We start from the raw sequence: 26,826 nt of genomic DNA, 5'->3' as shown, positions 1-26,826 counted from the left end.
GTCCCTCCTGCTCTAATTCCTGGGACTGGGCCGGTGGGATGCAGGAATGCAGCTCTTTGGGTTACCCTTCACCCCGTTATCTCGTTCCTATGCACCCTGGCCAGAGGAACGAGACCCTGCCTGCTCCTGCCGCTTGATAATCAGTTACACCTTCTCACACCTGGATAACAACTTGCCTCTGGTTACTGCCCACCTAGCAACGTAGTAGGAATGTCAGCACTTGACCAGATACTAGAGGCATGAACACAGGTGCCAGGAAGTGGGAGATGAGTATACAGGGTCTGCACCCAGACTCGCAAGTAAGGTGCCCAATGCTACCCCTCATGTCAGGTGAGATGACTCAATGCTAATCTTAATGTGAGGGAAGCAAGGTTACCTAAGGTTCATGGATGCTGGGATGAGAAATAAGAAGTTGATTCTATAAAGTAGACTGAACCATGACTTAACGGGGAAACATAAGAAAGGGTTGGGGAAGTTCACTGCTGTTTTGTGCGGAACGGATCAAAGCTGGGAGAGAGAAACCCTAAGGGCACTAGCACGATGATCCCATGGGAGCCTGGGACCCGGCGTGGCCCCTCCTTCCCCAGTGCTGAGCTCTGGGCCCTGGGCTGGCGGTCAGACCTCCTCCCCCCACCCCTCCCGGCCCCTCCCTGCCTGGGACTCAGTGTCACTGCACCTCCAGTGCCTGCTCGCTCGACATTTGGGTACACAGGGGACACTTGGCATTTGTGGAATCAAAGCGAGGAAAAGTGAACAAATGAATTTAAAGGGCCGTGGCTGTACAATGAGGTCGGCAAACCCTGGTAGACATTGTGAAGAGAGGAAGCAACCTGCCAGGCTTGTGCATGGCATCCTGGGAGGGGAGGGGTAGGGTGGGGCAGGCCACAGGGATGCTGGGGCAGGTGTCCCCCGAGGCTGCCGTGGGATGGGGACCCGCAGCCCTCTGAGAAGTAGGGAAGTGGCCAGCGGCCCGTGGCCCGAGAAGGCTCCACATGGAGAAGGACAGCGTGGCCAGCGCCAGGCTGGGAGAGAGACCTTGACGTCCGCCAGCCGCTCCTCCCGCTGCCAGTCCCACACCGACAGCACGTGGTCGTTGGAATCGTCCACAGCACACAGGTTGCTCCCTCCATTCTGAAAAAGAGAAGTATTCCCGGGAAGACTACATTTGAGGACAAACAGGTCGAGCGTGATTAAAAATGAACGGTAATTTTACTTTTAACATGGAGTCTGCCGCATGTCGGCTAAAGAATATTTGCCGATTGCCTTTCAGACCTGCTGACTTGGGTGGACAGATAAGGAGAGCCGGTGAAGGAGGGCTGATGAAGGGACAGCAGCAGGAGAGGGGCTTCGGGGGGCTCCCCCCAGCAGGTCCACTAAAAACAGCCTCCTCAGGGCTGCCGAGCCCTCCCCCGGCACAGCACAGACCTGGTGCTAATGGGGTTACTGAAAGGCTGTGCCAGGAGGGAGAGCACTGGGGTGGAGCGTGTGCTGCTTGGAGGTGGACACAGGCATGCGCCTTGGACATAAGTCTCTGAACTGGATGAAGACGTGGTTGACAGCGAGAGTCTGGGGGAGACCCTGGCGCCATCCAGCTCTGTGACAGTGGACCAGCCTGTGAGGACAGCAGGGGCATGCTGGGGTCCCCTAGGGAGGGGCAGGTGACATTCAAGGCCAGAGCAGGCCAACGGCCTGCAGAACCGGAGGACAGCTGCAGCAGGCCCTCCCCTCTGTTCGCCCCACGGATGGAAGGCTGACTGGAGGAGGGTGGCCTCTGAAGGTGGGGATGGGGAAGCGGGCAGGTTTCGGAGTCATATCTGCACACACACCCAGGAACCACCCATAACTCTCTCCCTCTTTGGCTGCGAGCTGACCCCTCCCTGTGGACAGAGTGCGCCACCAGCAGGGCTCAGACTTACAGATTTAGAGAACGCGATGCAGGTGACCGCTCGGTCAAAAAACCCGGCCCCAATGACGTGCAGGGTGTTCAGTGTCACAGAGTCCCAGATGCGCACGTGTGGGGGCAATTGCTGTTGAGGAAAAACGCAAAGTCACCAATTGTGAGAGTTCCGCAAATATACCTTTACCTTGAAGCTACAAGATGACTTCAATTTTGTCAAGACAAAAGGTCTTTTCCTGCCTTTGATAATTCTTTTAACATAAATGACAAATTCCCAATGTCTTCAGGAAGTCCTGGCCTCTGTACCATTTAACCATTTAACCTCAGGGGAGGTCTGCCAAGTTTTAAATGTTGAATAGCCAATGCTTTAATCACACAGGAACTGATATTCTAATGTATACACCTGGACGAAACTGAATTTTAAAATTAAAAAATGACAAGGAGAATGGAATCTCATACAAGGATTAGTCTTACAAAGTTCATATTGTTATTAAGGTAGGTGTGTGTGTGTGTGTGTGTGTGTGTGTAAATTCATCAAGACAGTTACCACCAAATCATTTTAAGGGCTCTGTGGACCCCATAAGAGCAAAACAGGCCATTAATTATGCACAAATAAAATTTAGAATTGCTATGATTCAGTTCAATACCCTCTCAATTGTGTTTCACGGGGATTTATACTAATTTTTTTCTTCCTCAACAGAGAAAAGCAGCCCAGAACTATCAGCAGATTTGTCAAGGAAAGGCCCAGCAGTGCACAGCAGTGCACCTCGAGGACAGTGGGGTCAGGTGAGTTAGGTTCTAGGGTAGACTGGTCTCTAAGCAGCTGGGCGGCTGCAGACAGTCACGTGACCACTCTGGACTTCTCCGCTTGTAACTTGTAATGGGAGGCTCAGATAGCCATCACATCTTCTCTGGCTGCAAAGTTCTGATTTCAATGCCAGAAACAGAAATACACGTTCAATTCACCAGAGGGAGGAACAAATGGCTTACTACTAATTTCAAAGAACTTCTAAGGTCATTTAACATTTAACAAAAACAGGTGACTCTGTTCCACGCATGTGTATTTACATGATAGTGGTCTGATTTATTGTTCGTTACTTCAAGTGTAGAATTTTAATGGAAAATAGAAAACAGTTAATATTTAAGAGTTGATGTTATTGAAATATTTTCCAAAAAATGGTAACACTTGGGTTTGCTGGAAGGCAATGTTTTTTAAAATTTAAATTTAAATTTACATTTTTATTTTTTTATTGCTTAAAGCATTACAAAGGGTATTACATATGTGTCCTTTTTTTTCCCCGCCCTTGACAATACCCCAGCTTCCCCTACCCCCTAGAAGGCAATGTTGATAAAAATGGAAATATTTCATGTGATGAGTATCAGATCATCTATTGCTCCATAATAAGCTATCCTTAGGCAGGTATCAAAAAAGCTACAAGGAGCCCTAGCTGTCTGCTCAGTGGTAGGAGCATTGGCCTGAGGACTGAAGGGTCTCGGGTTCAATTCCAGTCAAGGGCATATACCTCAGTTGTAGGCTCAATCCCGGGCCCTGGTCAGGGCTCATGCAGGAGGCAACCAATCGATGTTTCTCTCTATCTCTCCCTCTCTAAAAAACAATTATCAATGGAAAAATATCGAGTGACGATTAACAACAATCACAACAACAAATAAAAGCTATAAGGAGTTTTGAATTAGACGTGACAATGACCACAGCCTGCAGTAAATGAGGAAGGGGCAGCCAGTTCTGAATTTTTCTCTGTTGAATTCTACTAGTTCCCCCTCCGATTACAGAACTTGTGTGAAAGCCCAGCGGTCTCTGTGGATCTCACACAGATGCAAACTCTAGGGCTAAGGTCCTGATTACAGGGATCAAGAGAATGTATCTGAAGTCACCGGAGAGGCAAAATGCCCACTTCAAATCATGTCATTATGATTTTAACTTTACGCATTAAATGTGTACTTGGTATTTTAATGTTTATCCTGTATGTGAATATCTTAAGAATTAGTGAATTCGTAGGCAAGAATGATGTTATTTAAAAATTGGCTGAAATTAAGGTGAATTTAAAGGGTTTTTAGGATTACTGTAAAATTTTTAATTTGCAATTAAAAGTTCTAATGAGAGATTAAGAAGTGTTCAGGTGCTTTATATCTAAGCAGGCTTAGCAAAATGTTATGTTATACAAAGAGGAAGAGATAACGTAACTCACTTTCCCATCCTTGGAAGTGCCCGCGACTTGTCCTGTTGCTATTGTAATCTTATCCGGATGAACTGCTAGGCTATAAAAAAGATACTTATAAAATTCTTACTCTTTAAAGGTAAGCTTTATTTTTTCCTTGATCAAATATAATCTAGCTGACAATCTATATATATAAAAGGCTAATATGCTAAGTGTCTGTCCAACCGGTAGCTATGACATGCACTGACCACCAGGGGGCAGACACTCCACGAGGAATCAGATTCCCTCTTCTCTGGTTTCGGGGTGTGTCACCTGAGAACTGCCACTGCCAAGTCACTGCAGCTCTCGCACTCCGGGACCCCTCGGGGGATGTCGGAGAGCCAGTTTCGGCCCAATCTCTGCAGGCCAGGCTGAGGGACCCCACCTGCTGGAGGGACCCTGCTCACTTTGCAGACGCCCTTTGAGACACGGCACCACCCCAGGTGCGGCTGGCAGGGAGGGACCACGGGAGGTTGGCTCCAGAATGTGTCTAGCCGGTCTTGCCCAGTCCATCCCTGCCAGCCACTTTCTAATTAATTTCCTTTCAATGTGCATGAATCCGTGCACCAGGTCACTAGTTTAAATATAAAAATATAGAATGCCCAATTTCTTACAGACTCAAAGTAAATCATCTGAGCACTCCAATGACTTTAGACAATTAGTGCCTATTTCATTTCATCTTGATTCCTTCATCTCTAGAGAATTTCCAACTCAAGGAAAAAGCATTTTTTTTTTTTTTGTTGCTGGAAAATATCATTTCAATCTCAGAACTGCTTAATTAGTCAGCAAGCTTTCTTAAAAAAGCCATGCTGAGTATATCAAATAGCAAAGACACCACTGTTTTCAAAAGGACTTTCATAACAGACTAGGGACCTAGGGCAAATAGAAAAGCATAAATCCATCACTTCATCCATCCATCTTTCCAAATACATCCATCTTTCCCCACCGAAGGCTGTGAACAAATTATGGGAATAGCAGAGTCAGCCCAAAACACGAGGCAAAACATTTTACTTTTTATTAAAAAATAAAGACCCAAATTAGAAGCCGTTAGCATGAGATGTGTTAAGAAGGCCTTCTAATCAGGGGTCTATTAGAGCTACTGGTTCAGGTAAGGTGGTTGGTTAAGATTATGGGTTATAAAAACAGAAAACTCCAAAGGTGTCTTAGAGGCCAGGGAGCTAGTGGGCAGCACAGAACACGAAATGCTTTTCTCAGGTCCCTTCTGTTTAGTGATGCCCCGATTGGAGCCCTTCCTGCTAACAGTGCTACACAGGAGCAGCCTGCCTCAGGGCTTGGGGGACTCACCACTTCACGTCGTCATTGTGGCCGGCGTAATGCCTCTGGAGCTGCTCCTCCACGTTGTACAGCACGACCACGGACGCGATGAAGTACACCGTCTCGCCCGTCGGGAGCAGGTACAGGTTGTTCCGACAGTCCCGGCCCCTGTACCCGTAGCTTCGTGTATGTCAAGAGAAAACTTGTTTTCTCCTGAAGAGCTGACAAACATCAGCTTTATCTAACAGGCAAACAATTCTACACGACTATTACCATCAATTACACAAAATGTTACCTAGGGGGCCTAAATAGGAAGGCAATGAAGTTGGAAATGGCCATTGATTTAATGTGAACACTTATTTTTAACAATATGAAGATTTGGTTTTATTTTAAGAGTGTGTGTGTGTGTGTGTGTGTGTGTATTTTTAATTGATTTCAGAATGGAAGGGAGAGGGAAAGAGAGATAGAAGCATCAATGATGAGAAAGAATCATTGATCAGCTGCCTCCTGCACGCTGCACACTGGGGATCGAGCCCACAACCCAGACATGTGCCCTGACCAGGAATCAAACCGTGACTTCCTGGTTCATAGGTCAACGCTCAACCACCTGCCACACCGGCTGGGAGAAAGTAAATATTATATTTTGAAAGCTGAATTGTTTAAGCTTGATCAAAAGTGGTAACTTATTACTTTATTTACGAAAGGTAACTAGATCATTCGTGACGTCACCGGCAGACGAACTCTTTCTGACTCAGCCTGTTAATCCTGGTTCTGGGGAGCGACAGCCGGGGCACATTTTTATGTTGAGCTGTTGAAGTTTTACGTGGATGCCTGTCTTCTTTGCACCTCGTCTCCCTTTAAATTTGGCCAAGCTGGTGTTCTGAACGGCTGACAACTGTGACATCCTGCCTCCAGAACTAAAGTCACCTGAAGCTGTAGTCACTCATTTCACAGGAATGCTAGAATACTTGGCGCCACATTTTGCCCCTCGTTCCCTCCTGCTGCCTTCCTGCTGCCTTCCTTGTGTAGCGTTTATCTCCAGTTATCACACTTGCTCAGATCTGCTGAACCGTCACCGGGGCCGGGGCCCACGGGGTGTTCACTTTCCCTCTGCTCTTTAGAGGCGAGGCCTGACGCTGGGAACCAGAACCAGAAGGAGCCACAGGCCCAGCAGAGCCTGCAATCATCCACGTCTCCATGTCACTATCGTCTTGGGACACAAACCTTCAATGGGGACCTGAAATGGCCTTACTCTGTGGGTTAACGAGAAAGCAGGCCTGGTTCTAGACCTAGAGCAGGGGTGGGCAAACTTTTTGACTCGAGGGCCACAATGGGTTCTTAAACTGGACCGGAGGGCCGGAACAAAAGCATGGATGGAGTGTTTGTGTGAACTAATATAAATTCAAAGTAAACATCATTACATAAAAGGGTACAGTCTTTTTTTTTTTTTTAGTTTTATTCATTTCAAACGGGCCGGATCCGGCCCTCGGGCCATAGTTTGCCCACAGCTGATCTAGAGTCATGGTTGGGAAATTAACTGAATCCTATTATAGTTCGTGTCTTTGGTAGCTTGTATGGAAAACAAAATACATCTCAAAATGTTAAGTGAGGCTATCAATCCCACTCCAAGAAAAAACTTTGAGCTTTGATAATTCCTATGTTTTATTTTTTAAAAAGTTAAGATGCTGATAATGGACTTTAACATGCTACGGTTATTAAGTCAATTATGGGTTTGTTTCTTATTGTAATCTTGGAGCTCAATCTTTATAAAAGTACTTGTAAAAGGTGCAAACCACACTCTCTCACACACACACACAAATAAAAAGTAAAACATTTAGGTCCTTCCTCCAACCACTCCCTGCTGCTTAGGCTAATTACCACTGAGATTTTGGCATGAATACTTCCAAACCTTGAAAACTATTTTGCGAGCAAAACATGTGAACTTGGATGTGAAAAAGTAACCTGGCAAAAAACCCCACTACTTATTGGGAGCAAATTCCACTGTTTTATATTTTCTACAATATAGACAGGGAGTAGGCTGGCAAATGCGATTTTTCCAATAATGCTTTCCAGATCTGATTTAGCCAGTTTAACAATGACTGACTTAAAGAACTCCAACTCCATGAGCCAAAATAGATTGAAAAATAGGGGCAGGGAAATGCTAATGACATCTGAATCTGAAAAATAAAAAATATATTTTGGAGGGAGAAATTTAGGTACAGATGCTAATTCTAAAAACATTCTAAAGAACCTGATTCCATAACTTCAAATACAGTAGCAATTCTCGTAAGTCAAAGTGCAACAGCTTCTGTTTAAACCTACTTCGTATAACCTGTGTTTAGGGCTTTGCATTAAACTGGAAATCAATCCATATCTGTTTGAGGGGGAGGAAGGGTTTTTGCTTTGTCTTAAAATCTGCGTGGATTGGAAGGTGGCCTCTGCAGGCTTCCTCTAAAGCACAATAAAGTAAAATAAAATAAAATAAAAATAAAATAAAGTAAAATAAAATGTTAACATTTAATCCAGCCCTTCCCCAGGCTCTCAGCGTCTCCCCTGGGGAAGCTCCTTCACTTTCCAAATCTCACCCCACGAAGGCTGGGCAGCAGCTTAATGCCAAGGACGGTAGTCATATGGTTGACTGGCATTTCCGTGGCCTAGATTTGGGGGTAGGGGAGAGGATTTTTATAGTTTTTAGGTGGTATCATAGCTATGCCACGTGGGGGTTCCGTGCAGGACGTGGGTTCTCGCTGACAGAAGCCCCTCAGCGAGGCCGTGTTAACCTGCAGTCCGGCTCGGCGGCGGCCGAGTCCCTGCTGGGCTGGAGGGGGTATGTGTCCTTCCTTCCGCGCTCCCATGTTCATTAGAACCCTAACCTTTACCCACTGAGATGATTTCTGTTAAATTTGCTTTTCTAGGAGTTTTTAACTAACTTTATTCTGTCAGAAAAATTGAAATACAGGCCAGAAACTAGCGATGCATTTTCCCACAACTGTCCAAAAGAATCATTCAGCCATATAACATTTTAATATTCTCTCTTCAGGAAGACGATGTATATGTATTTGAGTGAGGACCATAAATATTAACCTCAGGAATGACAAGTTGGTGCCCTTCATCATCGCTAGCTCTGATGGAACGACTTTTCTAGTCTACGGTGTGCTGACTTATGGCCGATCCTGTTAAATTAATTTTAAATAAGAGAAGTTTTTTGGTGTTTGTTAAAGAAGCTTAAGAGAAATTAAGTTTTAAAGAGTTTCTACAGTTGAGCATCAAGCCCAAAGCATGATCAGCGATGGCTCGTGCGAGCCCTGCACGAGGGACGAGGATACACCCACTCCAGCTTGAGCCTCTTGGTTGGAAGGTCCACTTTGGCTTCCAAGTTGTAGGACTCCACCTGGTCCCTGGGCATGTACATGGTGACCGGGCGGCCACGGAGGAACATCTTCACGTAGCCCTCTTCTGCAAGGAGAACAGATGCGGTGAGACAGCTCGGCGCCAGGGCACCTGCGAGCCAGGTCCCTTCCTAGCCTCTCAGTGCAAAGGGAAATCGCTGCCCTTTCCTGTCGCTTCTAACGAATGTCTAATGTCACCTTGTCCTCTTTGACCTTCTGCTCACTAAGTACATGAAGTATATAAGAAGCTGTAAAAAGCAGGCAAGAACTGGATTCCATTATTTTTTCATGAGAGATTTCATCATCAGGAAGGAAGAAAATGGTACTCCTCCCATATTATAACTAACACGAGAAACCCACTGAAACTTTCTCAGCTCCATGTATATATAATTTCCACATCGAAAGTCATAAGATATCCTCCAATGTTTAAATTGGCTGGTTACATGGCGATGTAAAAATGTGTCTCTACGTGTCTTTTACGTGGGACAACGCTGTCCCGTGTAAAGAACCTCAAAGCAGAAGTACATGCTAGGATGCATGCAAAAAGGGAAATGCTCAACGAAAAGCTAGAAATGGAAAACAAACGAGCAAAAGGCCCACCAGAGAGGGAAACTGGGAAATAAAACTTTCTGGCGCAAACACTTTCATAATAAAATAACTTTTGATGTTTTCATAAATTGTGGGGACAAAAGTAAAACCCAGGGATATATCGACATGGCATCGCCTGGACTTTGGGAAGGAAATAACTTGGGGTTTTCCGGTAGCGTTTTCAGGTCATGGTTAGACCAAAGGAGGTTCTGGTGGGTGCTCCTGAAGAATGCGGTTCCCCGTCAGCGCTCGCTGCGCTCGGATGCGTCACTGCGGATCAAAGGACCAGCTGAGAGGCACTTAAATCGGGCAGCTGGGAATAGGGAGATCTGTGGTAACCCACAGAAACCATCCTCAGGAGGAGGTGGAGAGCAAACAGGAAATCATTCCAGCACCGCCAGGTGCCACGGTCACACGTTAGTTTTGTCAGTCTTAGCCCCAAGGGTGTCAAACCACGCTGCATGCAATGCTGCCCAGCGGCCCGAGGCCAGCTCCGCTGTTGCCGTGTGCGTGCCCCAGGCCTGATGCATGCATGTGACACACTCTTCACTCCACACGTGCAGGGGGCTCTGAGGTCAGAGCAGCACGCGTTCATCCTGCACAGGGAGCCACCGCCGGGCTGTGGATCCCGCTGGAATGCTTCACTGGGTTCCATCCTCCCAATGCACTGGGACCAGCCCACCTGAGACTCGGCACTGCAGGCTCTCCTATCGGTCCCCTAGGCCTGTGGTCGGCAAACTGCGGCTCGCGAGCCACATGCGGCTCTTTGACCGCTTGAGTGTGGCTCTTACTAAGCCTTAGGATTACCCTAATTAAGTTAATAACAATGTACCTACCTATGTAGTTTAAGTTTAAAAATTTTGGCTCTCAAAAGAAATTTCAATCGTTGTACTGTTGATATTTGGCTCTGTTGACTAATGAGTTTGCCGACCATTGCCCTAGGCCATCTCACATTCTGTGGCCGAACCCATGAAGGCCCAACCTGGGCTTCACGGAGTCTCTACCCCAAATCCTCAACTTGTCTCTGACGTGCTGGATGCAAAGGTCTAACTGCTCGGCCACAACCACCCATGTGGGTTCTCCTCTCTGGCCAGCTGCGTTCCCGGGCCACCCCACACATCTGTCCTGCTCTGGACCCTTAACAGGCTCTTCTCCTGGCCTCAAACCTCTTCCCATCCTTAACCCCTCACCCAGATCTGAGCTTACGCGTGGCTCCCACTGGAGAGCCTAAAGCACCCAGCAGACTGACAGCCGTGAAGAGCGGGGCCGGCATGACAGAGCTTCACGTTAACTCGGAATGAGTCCACCCACTCTCCTTGTGAGAGAGGAATCAGACTGCAGGTCAGGGGTCGAGAGAACACAGCGCCGCTTCTGCAGCACACGCAGAGCCCCGTGGCTGGGTTTAATCAGTGTCTGAATGTGAGCAAGTATATCTACTTGCGTATACTGTAGTAGGTGCTGCTGACGAAGGCCTTACGACTGAGGTTCACTTCCTGCACCAATCTCAACTGCTGTCTCTGTCCTACGAAAACACTGGCCTTGGCCTGGTTTTGTCCTGGGAACGCAGATGGCCTACATCTAAAGGCCCGAGCAGCAAGGGGAAGCAACGTTTCTCAGGCGTGTTAGGTGACAGCACACAGCCAGCACACCAGAGGCGGGGGCAGGCCAGCAGGGGTGCAGGGCCATCGCACACAGTGGGCGCCGGGCCTTGTCCTATAGCTCTCTTAAGGCTTAGACAGATTTTTGGGGAAAGTTCCTGTAATCAGCCCATAATCAACCAAGACCCGAATGACAGCTACTTAGTAAAATGCTCAGGGGCTCAACTTCCAGCCAAGTGTGTGCGTCGCAGAAACCCTCTCACACGGGGAGAGGGTTGGCTGACGTATGAACAGCGTTTCTGGAGCCTGGGCCACAGCTTCGCTCAGAGAGCTATGAGGGTGCAGACAGGCGGCCTACCTTGGCAGTGCGTCACCCGGCGCTTCCCTTGCGATTTCGGAGACAGAGACAGAAGGGCTAGATAAAGAGACGCGGAGAACTGCAGGGGGCTGCCTGCCTGGGCGAGCGCTCGCTGGCTCTCGGTGGGAAAGGCTACCCTCCCCCGCCCCCGGCAGAAAATCCCGGACACATTTCAGGGGTTCCGACAGGGAAGCCTAGCTCTGCAGGCCTGCGGTCATGGCACCGTCAGTGAGCGATGTCATGCTCCCTGAAAACGCAATAAATACGACAGCACTTGCTGACACACCAGAACTCTGACTTCTACGCTTCAATTCCAAATTGGAAAACACTGGGAAGACGAAACTTAAATGAGTGGATTTACCCAGTTACTCACGTGTCCATTTCTCTGCATTTTAAATGCACGTTTAAATAAGGTTAATACCCTATAGATAGCGTGTACCTTATGATGAAATGTGTTTTAAAAAGCTCTATGGAAAGGTCCAAACGAACTATTGGTTTGCAGGTTAGGAAACCACGGGCAGGACAGGAAGAAAAGCTCCTGCAGACAAGTTACAACTCGGTGCATGAGAGACGCTCCTTGTCAGGGAAAGGCAAACACTGATGCCAGGAACCCCCTGAGCGGGAAGAGGCGGCAGGTCTGAGGACCCGAGTGCCCTGCGCTGCCCGCTGGCATCTTCCTCCTCCTGGTGGACGTATCGGAAACCAGCTCTTAAAGGGGCCAATAAAGGTTCGGTCTGTATGATCTGAGCGGTGGGCCCCCGGGACCGGCCGACATCAGCCTCACCACGCAGACACCCAAGTTCTGGTGTCGACAGCGGCCCAGGCCCAGCTGCTTCTGAGCTGTGCCCGGGCTCCGAGGGGAATGAGGGCACCGGCAAAGGTGCGGACTTACCCGCGCTGAAGACGGGCTCCTTGGGTTTGCTGTGGAGAAAAGAAAACCAGATTTTAGAGGGAGGCTGACCCCATGCATGCGAGACCCCACAGTGGTCAGCTGGCTTGTCACACGAGTGCTGCGTGAGGGGCACATGTTAACGAGGAAAACAGAACCATGTAACTAAAAAGGAGCAAGCGTGAGCAAAACCTTCCAAAACCGAGGCAGGAGGCTGCGATCCCGCCTCCTCCCCAAGCTGTGCTCCTTGCGAGCGGGTGAGGTTGGAGAGGAAGCCTCTGGTTCACCGAGGCGGGCACGGCCCAGCCTAAGGGTGTAGAAGGTATGTTTTCCTCCCCGTGCCCTTCGGAACGGTCACTTAAAGAACTTATTTAAAACGAGCGGGTTCCTGGGAGAGGGGCTTGGTGAGGAGTTTCAGAGCCGGACTCCGCAGGGAGGCCACGGGGAGGGAGACAGGAGGGAAGAATAGTGAGGCTTGGGGGGCATGTCATCGGAGATGTGGGGACCCCACTGTGGACTTGGCCAGGCTGAGGCCGCCCCATGACTGCACCCGGGAAAGCAATCCCCCGAAGCCTTCAAGGTCGGGCCACAGAGGGACGGAGGTCACCCCTGGGCAAGCTCCCGACAGGACGAGCCCCCACGGGGAGTCCGGGGGCCGGGGAGACAGCCCCCCTGTGGGGCAGCCCCGCCAGTGCGGAAAGGGAGCTCAGGCGGGGCAAGAAGTGCACCGTTCAGACCAGAGCCCGTACGTGACCCAGGTCAGCGAGGCTCCGACATCCAAGCAGCTTCCCCGGCCAGCAGCCTCCTGATCGCGTCCCACTCTGGGGTACAGAACGAGACACTGTAAAGGAAACCCCGCCTAAGGGAGCCTAGAGGGGTGTGAGCCTGCGGGGGGAATATGAACTCACTGATTTCGTGTGTGTGCATATTTAAGAAAATGTCCCTGAGCAGATATCACCCTAATATGACTTCTCTCCTTAATTTTAAACTTGAAACACCAGCCGCAGAATTGCCCTTGCCCCGCGATGTGATACGTAATGGCTTGGAATGCTGTTGGAGCAGAGGTACTGGCTTTTGAAAATGACTGGCAAGGCTGGACCAAGGAGGAGACCTCTGCAGTCTAACATCTTATTTCCCTGCGACTTATTGCCTGTAAAAACTTCCTCATTGCGCATTCCATGACTCCTTCTCCAAAGAGTTAGCTCAATGAAATAAAATTCCTGCCGGGAGTCAAAATACTGTCCTATGCAAGCGAAGATTCTTTATAGAAATAGCCCCAAGCGGCTAGAAATAGGATCATTTAGGAACCCGTCTATTAAAAAGGTTTAGAAGTCACTGAAGACCTTATTGGGGACAAAAACTGCTGCTTCGTAGGCTTTTCCCACCACGACTCCCAGCGCGCCATGGGGGTGGAGCACGGATGGTGAGGTCAGCTGACCTGCGCTCCAGTCGGGCAAGTCGCTTCCCTCCACAGGCCAGGCCTGAGTTTCCTTCGTCTACAAAACGGATGAGACCACCGAGGGGCTTTGTCAGAATCAACTAAGTCAGGTACAAAGTGCCCGGTGCATGGTGACCAGTTACTATCACTTCCCTCTGCCTCCTGACTTCACTGACACGAGTATATGTATTTCTGGGCTCTTTACCTAACAGCCTCAAAACTAAAACAATGTAAGAATATTAGCATTTATTACTTTAACATTTATTAAAGGATAAATAACCCCCGGGGCCCAAAAAATGAAACAATCTGATCAGTTAAAAAAAAAAAAAAAAGCCACATTTTAATCACCTAATTTCTAGTGCAAAATGTTTCAGAATCTAAAATGCCGTGTTAAAAGCATCTGCCCATAGGTGGCGCTGTTTACACACTTCTTAAATGGTTTTAAATTAAACAGATACTATCCTTTCATTCATTCAACGGATATTTATTGAGCAGCTACTGTGAGCCAGGCACTGTGCAAAGTGGTAGAGATGCAAGAATAGTAAGTGCCGCAGCTTCTGCCTCCCAGAGCCCCGGAGGGCGAGGGTGTGGGTGTGGGGAGTGGGGAAGGAGTTCCAGTTCCGGACAGAGTGAATGGGCTGCTCCAAAGCCACCTGACGGCACCTGACTCGGCCCCGAGGGCCAGGGCAGCTTCCCAGCGAAAGGGGCACCCTGCCAGGACTGGGAGGACAAGCTGGAGCTCCTCCGCACATACCCGACACCCTCTCCCGGCGAATTCCCAGACACATATACAGGGTGTCCCCCAAAATGCATGCACACACTTTAACAGCTGGTCTGTTAAATGAAGATGAGATGTATTTTACCAAACACTGCCTTATAATTACTCAAAGTGTGTGTATACATATTTGGGGGGCACCCTGTACATATATGTCACTCAGGAGAAAGTGCTAGAAAGTTTAATTCATTAAGCTATGCATTTGTGTGTGTGTTTTTTTGGTATCTGTGTTTTATAATAAAGATTTTTCTAAATACGCTATCTTCTTACTTAGGTTTGCATTTCTTTAATTAAGACTTGAGTTTGACCATCTTTCCATTAGTTGGTATTTGTATGTCTCAGAGAGAACCTGTCCAAACCCTTCACCCATTTTTCTACTGAGTTGTTGTCCTTTTTCTCACTGTTTGTTTTTTTTGTGTGTGTGTGTGTTGAGTCCTTTGGGAAGGAGGGAAACTAGCCCTTTTCACTTGCACGTGTCACTAATGTCTGTTGAGAGAATGAATATTTGTGTGCAAACCCTTTCATTTACCACCAAGCCTTGCACCGTGTTCTGCGCATAGTAGGTGCTCAGTAAGTTAGGCGGTGCTGTGGAACTGAATGAGTAAGGTGACAGAAATGTCCAGAACTTCTGATTCCTCCCTTTCCCAGTGGGGGTGGAGGGGTGAGGGCCGAAACAGGAGTTGGAAGATTCCAAAATGTCCCAACGAGGAGAGGGGCCTCAAGACTGGGAGGTGGAGCTAGCAAAGGTGTGCACACAGCAGCACCCACACTTTGGGAGAGAAAAGGAGTAACTGCAGCTACCATTTACCGAGGGCCAACGGTAGCAAGCTCCACGCTAAGGATTCCACATACAGGACTTATTTAATCCTCACGGCAGGCCCGGGAGGTAAGTGCTGATTTTACTGGCTCTGAGGAAAAAAGCCCAGAGGCATTGAATATTCTGTCCACAGTCACACAGGAAGTGGCGGGGCTGGGCGTAACACTGGCTTACGGCTGTATCGCCTGTCAGTTTAACCTGTTTTGTTATATCGATTGGCGTGAAAAGATACACTCAACAAATGTTTATTGAGTCCCTACTATGTGCCAGGCAGTGTTCTAGACGGTGGGGCTGGTCAAACTGGATTAGAAAAACCTTGTTGGTAACTGAGCGTGAAACTAAAGTGCATTTGCCTAGAAAAATGATGATCCGTGTCTAAAATAAAGTTGGAAGAGTATATTTACTGACACAAAGACCTGGTCATAGAGCAAATGAAAAAGAGGGCTGCCAAACATATGCTGAAGAGTATAATTTTTGTCAAAATTATACGCTACACCCCAGAAACAAAACCAGATAGAAATATAATAAAATGTTAAGCTATGAGTTCTCTGAGTGGGTGAGATTATAGGTAATTTCCATTTCCTCTTTTTTTTTAAACATCTGGGTTTCCTAAAACACATGTTACTTATGAAATAAATAAGTTTCCTCAAAAACAAACAAACAAAAAACCACACACACACACACACACACATGAAAACCACACACCAAAAAATAAAATAACCAAAAACAAACAAAAAACCTTGCTGGGGAAAAGTGAGAGCTGGTGTTGAGAGGCGTGGATCTCAGGGCACAGGGAGGACGAGGAGTCAGGAGGTGGCTGGAGGCCCTGGGGGAGGATTAGGAGCGAGGCTGCACCATCAGCGATGCTAAGACACAAATCTCAGGGCCTCCATGTGACACTCAGGATGGAGCTCAGAGTGTCCAGCCTGGTGGTCTGGACCTTACAGGCCGGATAACACGGCCGGTACAGGTGCACAGGTTGTGCAAGGCAAAAGGGCATAGAGAGGACCACTTCCACACATAGATATCTTTATGATTATTTAATTATTTTAATTGATTTTTAGAGAGAGAGAAAGGGAAAGAGAGAAACATCTATGTGAGAGCAAAACATCGATCAGCTGCCTCCGACACGCCCCTCCTGGGGATCGAGTCTGAAACCCTGGGCATGTGCCCTGACCGGGGATTGAACGGGCAGCCTTGCCGTGCAAGGACAGCACCCGACCACTGAGCCACACCAGCCAGGGCAACATCTCCGTTATTTTGAAGTTTTTTTCATATATGTTGACTCCGAAGAAGGACAGCTTATATGTTTGTTACAACAAGGTTTCTAGCAGATGGCTGAAACATTTCTTAAAATCAAACCATTAGAATAGCATTTTGATGGAAACAAAGTATTTTTTTTTAGTTGCTATGTCTCATTCCCAGCAGAATTACAAAGGGGGAACCAGTTTTTTAATTGAAACAATTTATCAGTCTAACATCTAACATAAATGATGCATTCTAAATAGTAACTTTTTCTGTCTGAAATAAAAGACTTTTTAAAATTAAAAACAATCCTATTGGATTGGTATACTGGCTACATTAGATAGTCCAGGTTGTTCATCAGGATGTTGTCGATTCCCTATTTAAATTTAATAAGCACTTCACTGTGACATGAATCACTATATAATTGTTAGCATTTATTGTCATCAATAATATATAAAGAAAATATTACATTGCCATATATTGCTGTTGTTTTTCTGGAAGTTTTGTCAGTGCAAAGATTAAGTGCTATTAAACTTTTGTGGCTTGTTACTGCCAAGTATTATAAAAACGTTAAGCATTCTAAGATAAAAGTCTACAATGTCACACGGAAGACTGTCAAATCCAGTGACCATCTCCAAAGAAAATGAGAAACAGAAGCAAGAAGACTGACACTATCATAAATCATAGAGTGTCTATGAAAGCAAGATGGAACGATTTGAAAATGAATCACATCTTAGAAAATGTGAATGGTAAGATCTCAAGAACACTATTATTTTAGGTTCAACAGTAAGATTTGCACAATTTATATCGACCGGCTTTTCACTCGCTGTAATCATTGTTATTGAGAACTATATATGCTTGATGTGCAAAAAAGCCTCCTTTTTCTGCAGTAAGAGGAGCCTTTTTCTAATTTTCGCAGAAGAGTCACACGTGCTAACGACAGCTTGCTTATGGCGTGTGGTGACTCTGAGCTTTACAGCAACTAACGGGTGACTGACACCAGTTAAAGCAGCGCCGGTGAATGACTTGTCCTACAGATCAGGGCAGATCCAGATTCTCCTTCTGAGAGCATCACCTCCCACCTGCATTCTGATGAGTGGTCCTGAATCACCAGACCTGCAGACCAGCTCATCGCCCCCCCCCCCCTTTTTTTATAAAGATATACAGTCTTCCAGATGCCCCAGTGCTGAGGACCAGGCTAAAGCCAGTCTGAGTGTTGAGCCTTTAGTATATGTGACCTATTTTCTTTTGCGTCATTTTCTGTTGTCAAAGCCTGGCTTAAAGGACTGGCACCCTCAGCCCAATGTCAAGGTATCTTGGTTTCTTTTTTAAAAAAATTTCACCCATGTCCCCCTTCCCGCCGCTGACAACCATCAGCTTGTTCTCTCTATGTGTCTGTTTCTGTTTTGTTTCGCTTGTTCATTTGTGTTTTGTGTGTGTGTGTGTGTGTGTGTGTTTTTGCTTGTTTTTTTGATGCTGCATATAAGTAAAATCATACAATATTTGTCTTTCTCGGTCTGATGTAGTTCCCTGAACACAGACCAGCTCATTCTAATGTGACATTAACGGCCGTGGGAACCTCGAGGATTTACCACACTTGCTCCCCACCTAACCACTTTTAGATTTCGTGGCCTCCTACCCACCACTCACTAGTATTTGTCCGTGGTTCTGGAATGCTGTCTTACTTTTAAAAAGGATGTCCTGTTTGGTTACTGTCCGCAGCCAGGCGTAACGGAAAGGGCACAGGCTCTGGAGTAAGAAAAGGGTCTGGGTTTGTACATCAGTTCTGCCACGGAACGCCTCCGGGCCTCGGTGCTTCCCTCTGTGAAGTAGGTACTTTATATCTAATGCCCTTGAGTCTTAGAAATTTATAAGAAACGGTAGGAAAACACCCAGCCCGGCGCATGGCCCTCAGAGCATGGCGTCATCCTGGCAGTTGCTGCAGGGAGACCTGAGTGGAGGAGGTTCTAATAGGACAGGGAATTATTTTTAAACGGACACATTCGGTTGCTTACATTATTTTGAGAACATGACTAGTAAATTTACTCAGACCCTCATTTCCAAAACAAAATGTCCTACTGTGGCATTTATTTTTTGGAAAAAAAAAATCCCTTTTAAAATCCCTTTTATGGAAATATTTACCCAGCATATTCACCAAAGCCATAGGATTTAAAAGATAAAACCGATATAGAGTTTGCACAATGCAGACTCCTTTTGGAAATTCTTAATAAAATGCAGATGTGCATAGAAGGGGCCAAGTTTTCAACAGCTGCCAAAATCTAGACCTCTCAGGTCGACTTGCAAGCTCACCCTGAGCTCAGAGGCGCCCACAGGCCACTGCGTGCCTGCTGGACTCGCCCTCTGTTGCCATTGTAACCACTTGGCCTTATTTCCAGGGTATTATCACCCAATTAACATAATCTTCTGATAAGAAACACTAATAGTCTTCATTAGAAGACAGAACCCATGTCAATGGTTTAATCGGCCATGAACTTGACCTGCTGAGGATGTGAGAAGTGCTCGCTTCTCTTCGGCAAAAGATATCTTTCAGAGATGAAATGGAAAAGGGTTTAAGCTTCCTTTACGGGACTGAATGGGGATGGGTTTACAAACTTGGAATTTTTACAGACTGTGGGCTGGAGCTGATTGCTTGATGACTAAGCTTTTTCCTTACATGAGCACTTGCAAAAACAAAAAGCGTTATTTGCCTCTGAAGCTGAAATTCCTTCCTAAGTCTCGCTCAACAGAGAGAATAAAAATAAAGCACAATGTTTAAAAAGGCAGACCAAAGTACATTACGTCGCTATACACAGAGAAAGGGACCTCATCTACACGATACATTCTTCAACATGAAAAGCCATTAAAATGCCAAAAATGAGCTCTCACTCACAAAATGTTTCTATTAGTTTATAGATATTTGTCAAAATCCACTATACACTAACCTCAAAGAAAAATTCAAATTAGGAGTAACTGTATTTCCTGAAACCAGCAAATAAAAAAAAGGTTCCTGCTTCTGGCATTAGTTCAGATGGTTTCTGACAAATCATAAAAGTACAACGTTTCACCCACCCGACCTGAGAAAATGCTGCTGACAGACTCAGCAATGCGCTCACACTAGCTTTCAGGGTGTGCGGGAGACACACAGCGTTGCCTGCGGAAATTCGGACCAGCCCCCCAATTCCATGAGCTGGTGGAAACAGGCCCTCGGGCCCGGCTGGGCGTCCCCGGAGTAACTCCCACCCGGACAGGAACTGCCGCAGCCTGAGCGGCGCCACCCTGACCTCGGGCCTCGGCGCCCTGGAGGGCCCTGGCTCGGGTGTGTGGTCGGGGTCTCTGCTCATCTTTGGGGAAGAGAGGGACCCAGCGGGCTCGGGGCCCCGTACCTTTCGCTGTTCTTTTTGCCGCTCGAAGAGCTGCTGGTGGACCCCGTGCGGTTCCGGTTGCCTTTGGAGTCCCCGTAGCTTTCCCTTCGGCCGCCGGGGGACACGCGTTCCGAAGAGCTGGTCCTCTTGATGGTGCTGAGGTGAGATGCAGAGGACGGTGAGAGCCTTACCGGGGGGCCTTCCTTGTGGCCGAGCATAAATATACGCCCAGAACACCCCACTTCCCCGTGGATGCCTGGAGGACGGGTCCCGTCTCAAGTCCTGACTATGGAGATCAAAAACCACTTTTCCGAATGTGACTTGGACCCTGCCTCTGCTCACTGTTTTATAACCTTGGCAACCAGTAGTGTTCAAAGGCACAGAGGACACTGGAAGGAAGAAGCCCACAGCACGGGTGAGAGAACCCCAGGGCGTACGGGAGGCCACCTGTCCCTGGGCAGCTTCAGATTAGCCCTGGGTGCTCAACTCGGCTGGCTGTGCCCCTCGGACACTGGGCACTGGGCAATGTCGGAGACATTTTTGGTTATCAGGCCAGGGTTGGGGCGGGGGGCTGCTGCCCACATCTATTAGACAGAGGCCTGGGATGCCGCTCAGCACCTGACTGTGCCCAGGACAGCCCCCGACAAAGGCGGTGCCAGCCCCCAACGTCAATGGTGCGGACACTGAAGAAATCTGGTAGGAAGGCACACGTGGGACCAACACGAACAGGATGCCACGGGCCGTGACGGAACAGCCCAGCTGTGTCACGCCTGTGCTTAGAGGTGATGCCATGGAAGCACTGACTTCCCTCTGGAACACTGAGGACTAGGGTGGAGGCGGGATGGTTAGATGTTAGTAGAATTTTTGACAAGAAAAGGGAAACTGAGCTAGATGGTTAGACAGATGGGGCCAAACAACTGGAGCAATTTACAGGCAGCTAGTAAACCGCAAGATCTTATCTTCCCCGCCAAGGGCACGAGAGCAAATGGTTACACTTCTCTTTTCTAACCGGATAAGTAAAGAGCTTAAACCACCAGGTCAGGGAGGTAGATACCAGAGACCTGACTAGTGCCCTCTGTGCCAGCCAAACCCAGGGACGGGTAAGTCAGGGGGATAAATAACAACAAACCCAATTAGGACCAAGCAAACCCACATAGAGGGAGAGCGGACCAGAAAACAGCCCGGTCCCTCTTTGCGCCGTACACTTGGGCATGTCAGCATCTTAAAGAACACACCTGGGAAGCAGAGGAACATTCTACCGAGACCCTCCGTGGACCTCCCCTCGGATGCCCACCTTCGGAAAGTAGGTAAGAGCCCTCCAAGTAACTGACTCCATGCAGGCTCTCTCTGGAGCATGCCCATGCCTCCCCCGCCCCCTTTCTCTTTCCTAAACTCTCAGGGCCCCACAAGATTTGCACCCGGGGGAGCAGCGGGCAGTGGCAGCTCGTCCCAAAGCTAATCCCCTGAACTTGTCCCCAAGGCCCCCTTTTTCTCTGACTCTCAGTGAGCCGGCAGCAGCCCATGTGGCTCACTTCTCTCCCACCACGTTTCTAGAGCCCGGGCAGCCTGCCTCGTCTCTTTCCTGTTGCTGTGTCTCTCCTAGGCCCTTCCTGTTTCACTGTTGCTCCCAGATTTAATAAACGTCCTCTCAAAATCACCTGGACTCGTGTGAATCTTTCCTGTCCAAAGTCAAGAAGCCACATGCTACCGGCCAAGGCAGACCACGTGGGGCAGGTCCCTTTCCGGGGACAGAGTGGTTGGGAACTGGGGGGAATGTCTGGGGAAGACGCCTGAAGACTGCCTTTCTGGGAGAGATAAAGGGCTTTAATGAACTGAAATGACACAGTGGGGAAGAGCCGTAACCCACAGGCACGCCCCAGACTCAGGAAACTCCCAGGTGGGGGCAACCCAGGGCCGGGCAGGGGCGCACGCTGACTGCTCTGCTCTTGGGTCATGTGACTGTATCACAGGTGCCTGCGGAGTTTTGAAATCACCACCGGCCATACATGTCTTGAGATCTGATCTCACTTATCATGCTTGTATACTTTTTGGCACTGGAGCTTGATAAATATTCATTAGGAAAGGGTGAAACAGTGACTAACACAGGGCGCCTCGTGCTTTGACCCTGTCACAGGAAGAGACTCGAGCCCTTCAGTGAGCACCTGCTCTGGAAGCACGAGGGGCGGAGAGGCTGGTGGGCAGGCCCAGGGCTGGGGCTGCGGGAAGACGCAGACTTGGGGGGAGTCAGGTCTGGTGCCTGTGGAGGAGCCTGTGGGGGTGGGCGTCCTCATGCCAGCCTGTGACCACGCGGCGCTCAGGGCAGCACGGAACCACAGCCGTGGAGGAAACCACGCGTGAGGAAGGAGCTGAGAAGAATCCAGGTCAGTAAGCTGTCAGCTGTGGGCCGAGAAACTGCCCAGGAGCCTGAGGTGCAGAGAAACCCCGAGGGACAGGAAGGCAGGAGCCAGGAGAGCGAGGCCCAGGCAGAGAAAATGCGGCAGGACTGGTTCGGGGCTGGGCGCTGCAGGAGGGAGGAGAGGTGACAGAGAAGTCTGCGCGGCGCAGGCTGCACAGCTCCAGGGGAGGGCGGGAGACGGCCAGGCCGTCCCCTGGGCTGAGCCCCCATAATTACAACACCAGTGCTGCAAGCCCAGCCTGCGCAGGTGGGCTCCCGGCTCCGCTCTGTCCATCCTCCCTCCGGGCACCGTGCAGTCCTCCTCCCTTCGTGACTTCCATCCTTCCTCTTAGCATGTTTTTAAAAACCGCACGGTGTGCCGGTTTGAGAAACCACTCCCTCTCTGCGTGAGCAAACAGAACTAAAATGAGCTCCCTGCACGCCCCGCTGGTGGCGGAGGAGGCTCTGAAGGCGCAGCCCAGCACCTCCCAGCGATCAGCAGGGCGGGCGGCCCCAGCCAACGGGAATTTTTAGAATGTGCAATTTGGGGACAAGGAAATTACAGATCTTAGGAGAGCGTGACATTTCTGAAATGTGGGGATTGACATCTTAAAATGATAGAAACCTTTGTGCTTAAAGTTCAAGATCTTTCACTGAGGAAAAGCACAGGCTGACGTGACGTCAGGGGTCATTCTGTGCCAATCATCCCGTAGGAGGCTCCTAGGCACCAGGAGGCAGCCTCCGCGGGGTCCTTGTGGGAGTTCACGGCAAGTTCACAGCAATTTAACGAGGGGGAGGGGGGATGGAGACGGGAGAGGACTTCACTTGGGGTGGTGTGCACACGGTATAATATACAGACGATCATTATAGAATCATGCACCTGAAACCTATGTAACTGTGTTAACCAAAGTCCCTCAATAAATTCAATAAAAACTAAGGAAGAGGCCTGTAGCACGGTGGGCAGTCGGTCGGCTTGGCGGCAGAGTGCCCTGCTTGCTGGCTGTCGCTGTTGTACGGACTGAGTCTCTTGGGGGCGGGGACCAGGCTGGCTGCCTGCAAGCCCCGGGGGGCAGTGCTGATGAGTCAGGGACCTTGGCCTTGGAAACGGTCCTGAAACTCTAGGCTCAGCTTCCTCACCCAAAACAGTAAAATAAAAAATTCAAACTCTCAATGGGATGAAATGCCCTGAAAAAAGCCTGGAGAACAGACGCTCGTTGGGCAAACCTGAGCTTCCCACCCCTGCCCTTGGTCCCTTTCACAGATGGACTGTCTTGATTTGCAAAGTGGAGAAAGGGGCCCCTAAGGTCCCTCCCAGCTCAAACGGTCTGTGAAGGGCCTTTGAACATAGAAGGTGCTCGGGAAAATAAATAAATAAAGGCTTGGATAAACATGCCTTAAAGAGCCGAAACCCAATTTTCTGGTCATTAACACAACCTGGTGGCTGGAAGCGTTAACAGGGAATAGTAATGATGGAAACCAGCGCGACAGCAACAGGTGACGTATATTAAAGACCCTGCCTTTTACCTGTCACCTAATTCAAACCTCACAAAGCCCCTGCAGAAGCATCATCACCCATTTCACAGGCGAGGGAACAGACTCGGGCACAGAGCCACTCGCTGCAGGTCCTTCACCCCCAGCTCTCTCCCCTGAGCCCCCTCGTGACGCCCTGCAGTCCATGAGAGCCTTCGCTCAGGAGCTCTGAGACCTGCTGAGGTACAGATCTGAGACCTGATGAACGGGAGGCACTAAGATCTCTAAGCTACTGTCTAACAGGGAGCTGAGCCCGGCCAGTGTGCCTCAGTGGTTGAGTGTTGGCAGAGGAACCAGGAGGTCAAGGTTCAATTCCCAGTCAGGGCACACGCCTGGGTTACCGGCTCAATCCCCAGTAGGGGTGTGAAGGAGGCAGCCAATCAATGATTCTCTCTCATCATCGATGTTTCTCTCTCTCTCTGAAATCTATCAATCTATCTATCTATCTATCTATCTATCATCTATCTATCTATCCATCCACATTTAAAAAAAGGAGCTGAGGTTACTGGGGAGGCAGCCAGGGTTACCAAGTACAGCTAGGTGGCCCTCCCCTGGGTGGCACCTACTCAGTTTGCCTGCACTGAGGAGACTCACAGGCCCGTTCCATCTGCGTATAAGGGCGCAGAAACAAAGCGGAAGAAACGCCAGTGCCATCATCAGGGCTGGGGAAATAGCTCGGTGAGCTTCCCTAAGTTACAGAACTCACACCACACGCTGGGATGGGAAAACGCGCGGTTTGCATATACAGACGTGGGTATAATCCATCGCAACTCTTTCTGCATACTGGTCCTTCACACATTTGCATTAAAATGTAAAGCTTTTATTTTTTTAACCTACCATTGTTGTATGCATAGAAGAAACAAGACATTTCCTTTTGAGAGCCAGAGCTCTTATGCATGCAAGGATTTACTAGGGCCCAGAGTGAAGGACAGAAAATAAGGTGGAAGACAAGACATTGGCAGAAACCGGGGCGGCAGAGGGAGTAATACTGTGTCCGCAGTAGGAGGCACCTCCATAGTAACCAGCGGGGTGTTCCCTCTGGACAGCAAGTGGGAAGAGTGGCCTTTATTCTGAGGGTCGCAGGAGTGCTGGCTGGTGACACAGGCGTCTTTTTAGAGGCTTTCTGGGGCAGAGGTACACAGATGCCACCCTTTCTTCTTGTTCCTTCTGGTCTCTGCTACCTTTTCAAATAAAACACCTAAGTTCTGAAAAGATCACAGCTCTCCAGACTTCACACTTACATATGCATTCGATGGTTTTTGCCAACCTACTGAAATTTCTGCCAGGGAAATCAGTGACCAGAAAAAAAGTGGCAATCTTTTCTTTATGATCAGATAACTCTAAGCATAATAAACTATCATTATGTCTTTCTTTTGTATGTGACTTGAAACTGAGAACTGGTTTTACAAACTTTTGCCAAATGACCCCACGTTTTTTACTGTGGAAAAACCAGAAACCTGTCAGGTAGCTATTATGCAAGACCAGAGGTTCTCTGACAGTGTCACGGCAGCCGCGGCACTAACTCTGGATTAAAACGATTATCCACTCAGCAAACCCTTACTAGGCACCGACCTTATCCTGGGCGCCACACAGAGCACTGGGGAGTCAACGTGGGGCCACAACATGGCTTTTGTCCTATAAAGTCTGAGCGATGCCCTAGCCGGTTTGGCTCAGTGGATAGAGCATTGGCCTGTGGACTGGAAGACCCTGGGTTTGATTCCAGTCAAGGGCACACACCTCAGTTGCAGGCTCGATCCCTGACACTGGTTGGGCTGCATGCGGGAGGCAACCAATCGATGATGTCTCACATCCATGCTTCTCTCTCTGTCTCTCCCTCTCCCTTCCACTCTCTCTAAAAAAATCAATGCAAAAATACCCTCTGGTGAGGATTAACGACAACAAGAAGGCTGGTGTTCTTGGAGAATCGACAGATCACAAGAAGCGTGTGGGGTTTTTCTGCCACATGTAGCCAGCGACCTGCGCCCAGAGAGGAGAGGGGGTCACGCCTGCTAACGGGTAGGAGCCGAGTGGTCTTCCTCTGCTCACAGGAGAATATTTCCATCTCTATTCCGCGGCCGAGAACAGACTCAGAGCATGAATTTCACGCCTACATTTCGATGCACCTCAATGATAAACATTTTAGAAATAAACATTTAAAAACAAACAAACAGCGGATTTTGTTTGTCTATTCTTTAAGTCGTGCACGGTCCGTATCTGGCTGTGGTGCATCTAAAGAAGGTGCGTTTCTAACAAGTGCGACTCCCTTTCCTGAGGACCGCCAGCTGTCTCTGGAAGCAAGCGCGTTGGCCATCCTGCCTTCCACCCCGAGCAAAGTGATTGTAAAATCATGCTCTCCTTCTGCACCTGCTTTGTTCTCTCCATCTCCCCTCTCACAGCGCCGCCCGTTGTAAAGCCCCACGTAGGAGTGGGAAGAACGAGTGATGGTCTGTGCTGAACTCGTGGAAGTGTTAGTCTATTGTCAGCTTCAGCACTCCCACCGAGCAAGGTATGACCTACAACATCTTCCCGGATTTTCTGCCTTTTTTCCTTTGACTAATGGAAACAAAGCTTTTCCCAAGGAGGCCAAATCCAGCCCCCATCCAAGTCTTAATTGACCACACAAAGCACAACCACTGGGCCCTGGACAATTTCCAGGGGATTTTGTTCTTCAGCACTGGGCTGAGCCCCCAGGAAAGAAAACAAACAGACCCATCCACACACCACAGATGCTCCAACCCGGCCAATTTGGAGCTCTGGTGACAGGAACGTTTCTACACGGTTGTAAACATATTTGAAGTGCTTGGAAGTTGTTATAAATCCTAATATTTACAATGTCTGTCTTTGTTTTTTCTTCTTCTTTGTTTTCAAAATTCTCTCCTAATGAGAGACTATAGGAACTTTACAAACATGGAGTAACCATCAGATGCTACTGTCTGGGTTTCCAACTTCCAAATGATGGGAACGCACATCCACAGAAGCCCATAAAAGCCAGAGAAAAAACATAAGTGAATCCCTACACTCTACACAGAAACCAAGAGTCTTGGACACTCCATC

At 48.5% G+C, this 26,826-nt stretch overlaps 1 protein-coding gene across 3 annotated transcripts in view; it reads right to left on the bottom strand.

Annotated features, from left to right (window-relative positions):
* LOC139009879 (echinoderm microtubule-associated protein-like 1) overlaps nucleotides 1–26,826 on the bottom strand; it is a 142,813-nt gene that overhangs the window by 17,218 nt on the left and 98,769 nt on the right. For 2 of the 3 annotated variants that reach the window (XM_070414005.1, XM_070413997.1), the window contains exons 4-11: nucleotides 19,869–20,003; nucleotides 12,214–12,242; nucleotides 11,322–11,378; nucleotides 8,715–8,844; nucleotides 5,419–5,568; nucleotides 4,105–4,174; nucleotides 1,917–2,027; nucleotides 1,036–1,131 (exon numbers count right to left, since the gene is read on the bottom strand). In XM_070414005.1, the coding sequence (XP_070270106.1) occupies nucleotides 1,036–1,131; nucleotides 1,917–2,027; nucleotides 4,105–4,174; nucleotides 5,419–5,568; nucleotides 8,715–8,844; nucleotides 11,322–11,378; nucleotides 12,214–12,242; nucleotides 19,869–20,003 (778 nt within the window). The remainder of the gene's footprint in view (nucleotides 1–1,035; nucleotides 1,132–1,916; nucleotides 2,028–4,104; nucleotides 4,175–5,418; nucleotides 5,569–8,714; nucleotides 8,845–11,321; nucleotides 11,379–12,213; nucleotides 12,243–19,868; nucleotides 20,004–26,826) is intronic. The other variant, XM_070414012.1, reaches the window with a different exon arrangement.

Source organism: Myotis yumanensis, unplaced genomic scaffold (genome assembly GCF_028538775.1).
Source record: "Myotis yumanensis isolate MYYU_CA2020_CCGP unplaced genomic scaffold, mMyoYum1.0.hap1 SCAF_1, whole genome shotgun sequence".
NCBI lineage: Eukaryota > Metazoa > Chordata > Mammalia > Chiroptera > Vespertilionidae > Myotis > Myotis yumanensis.
This window is presented reverse-complemented; position numbering and strand designations above follow the sequence as displayed.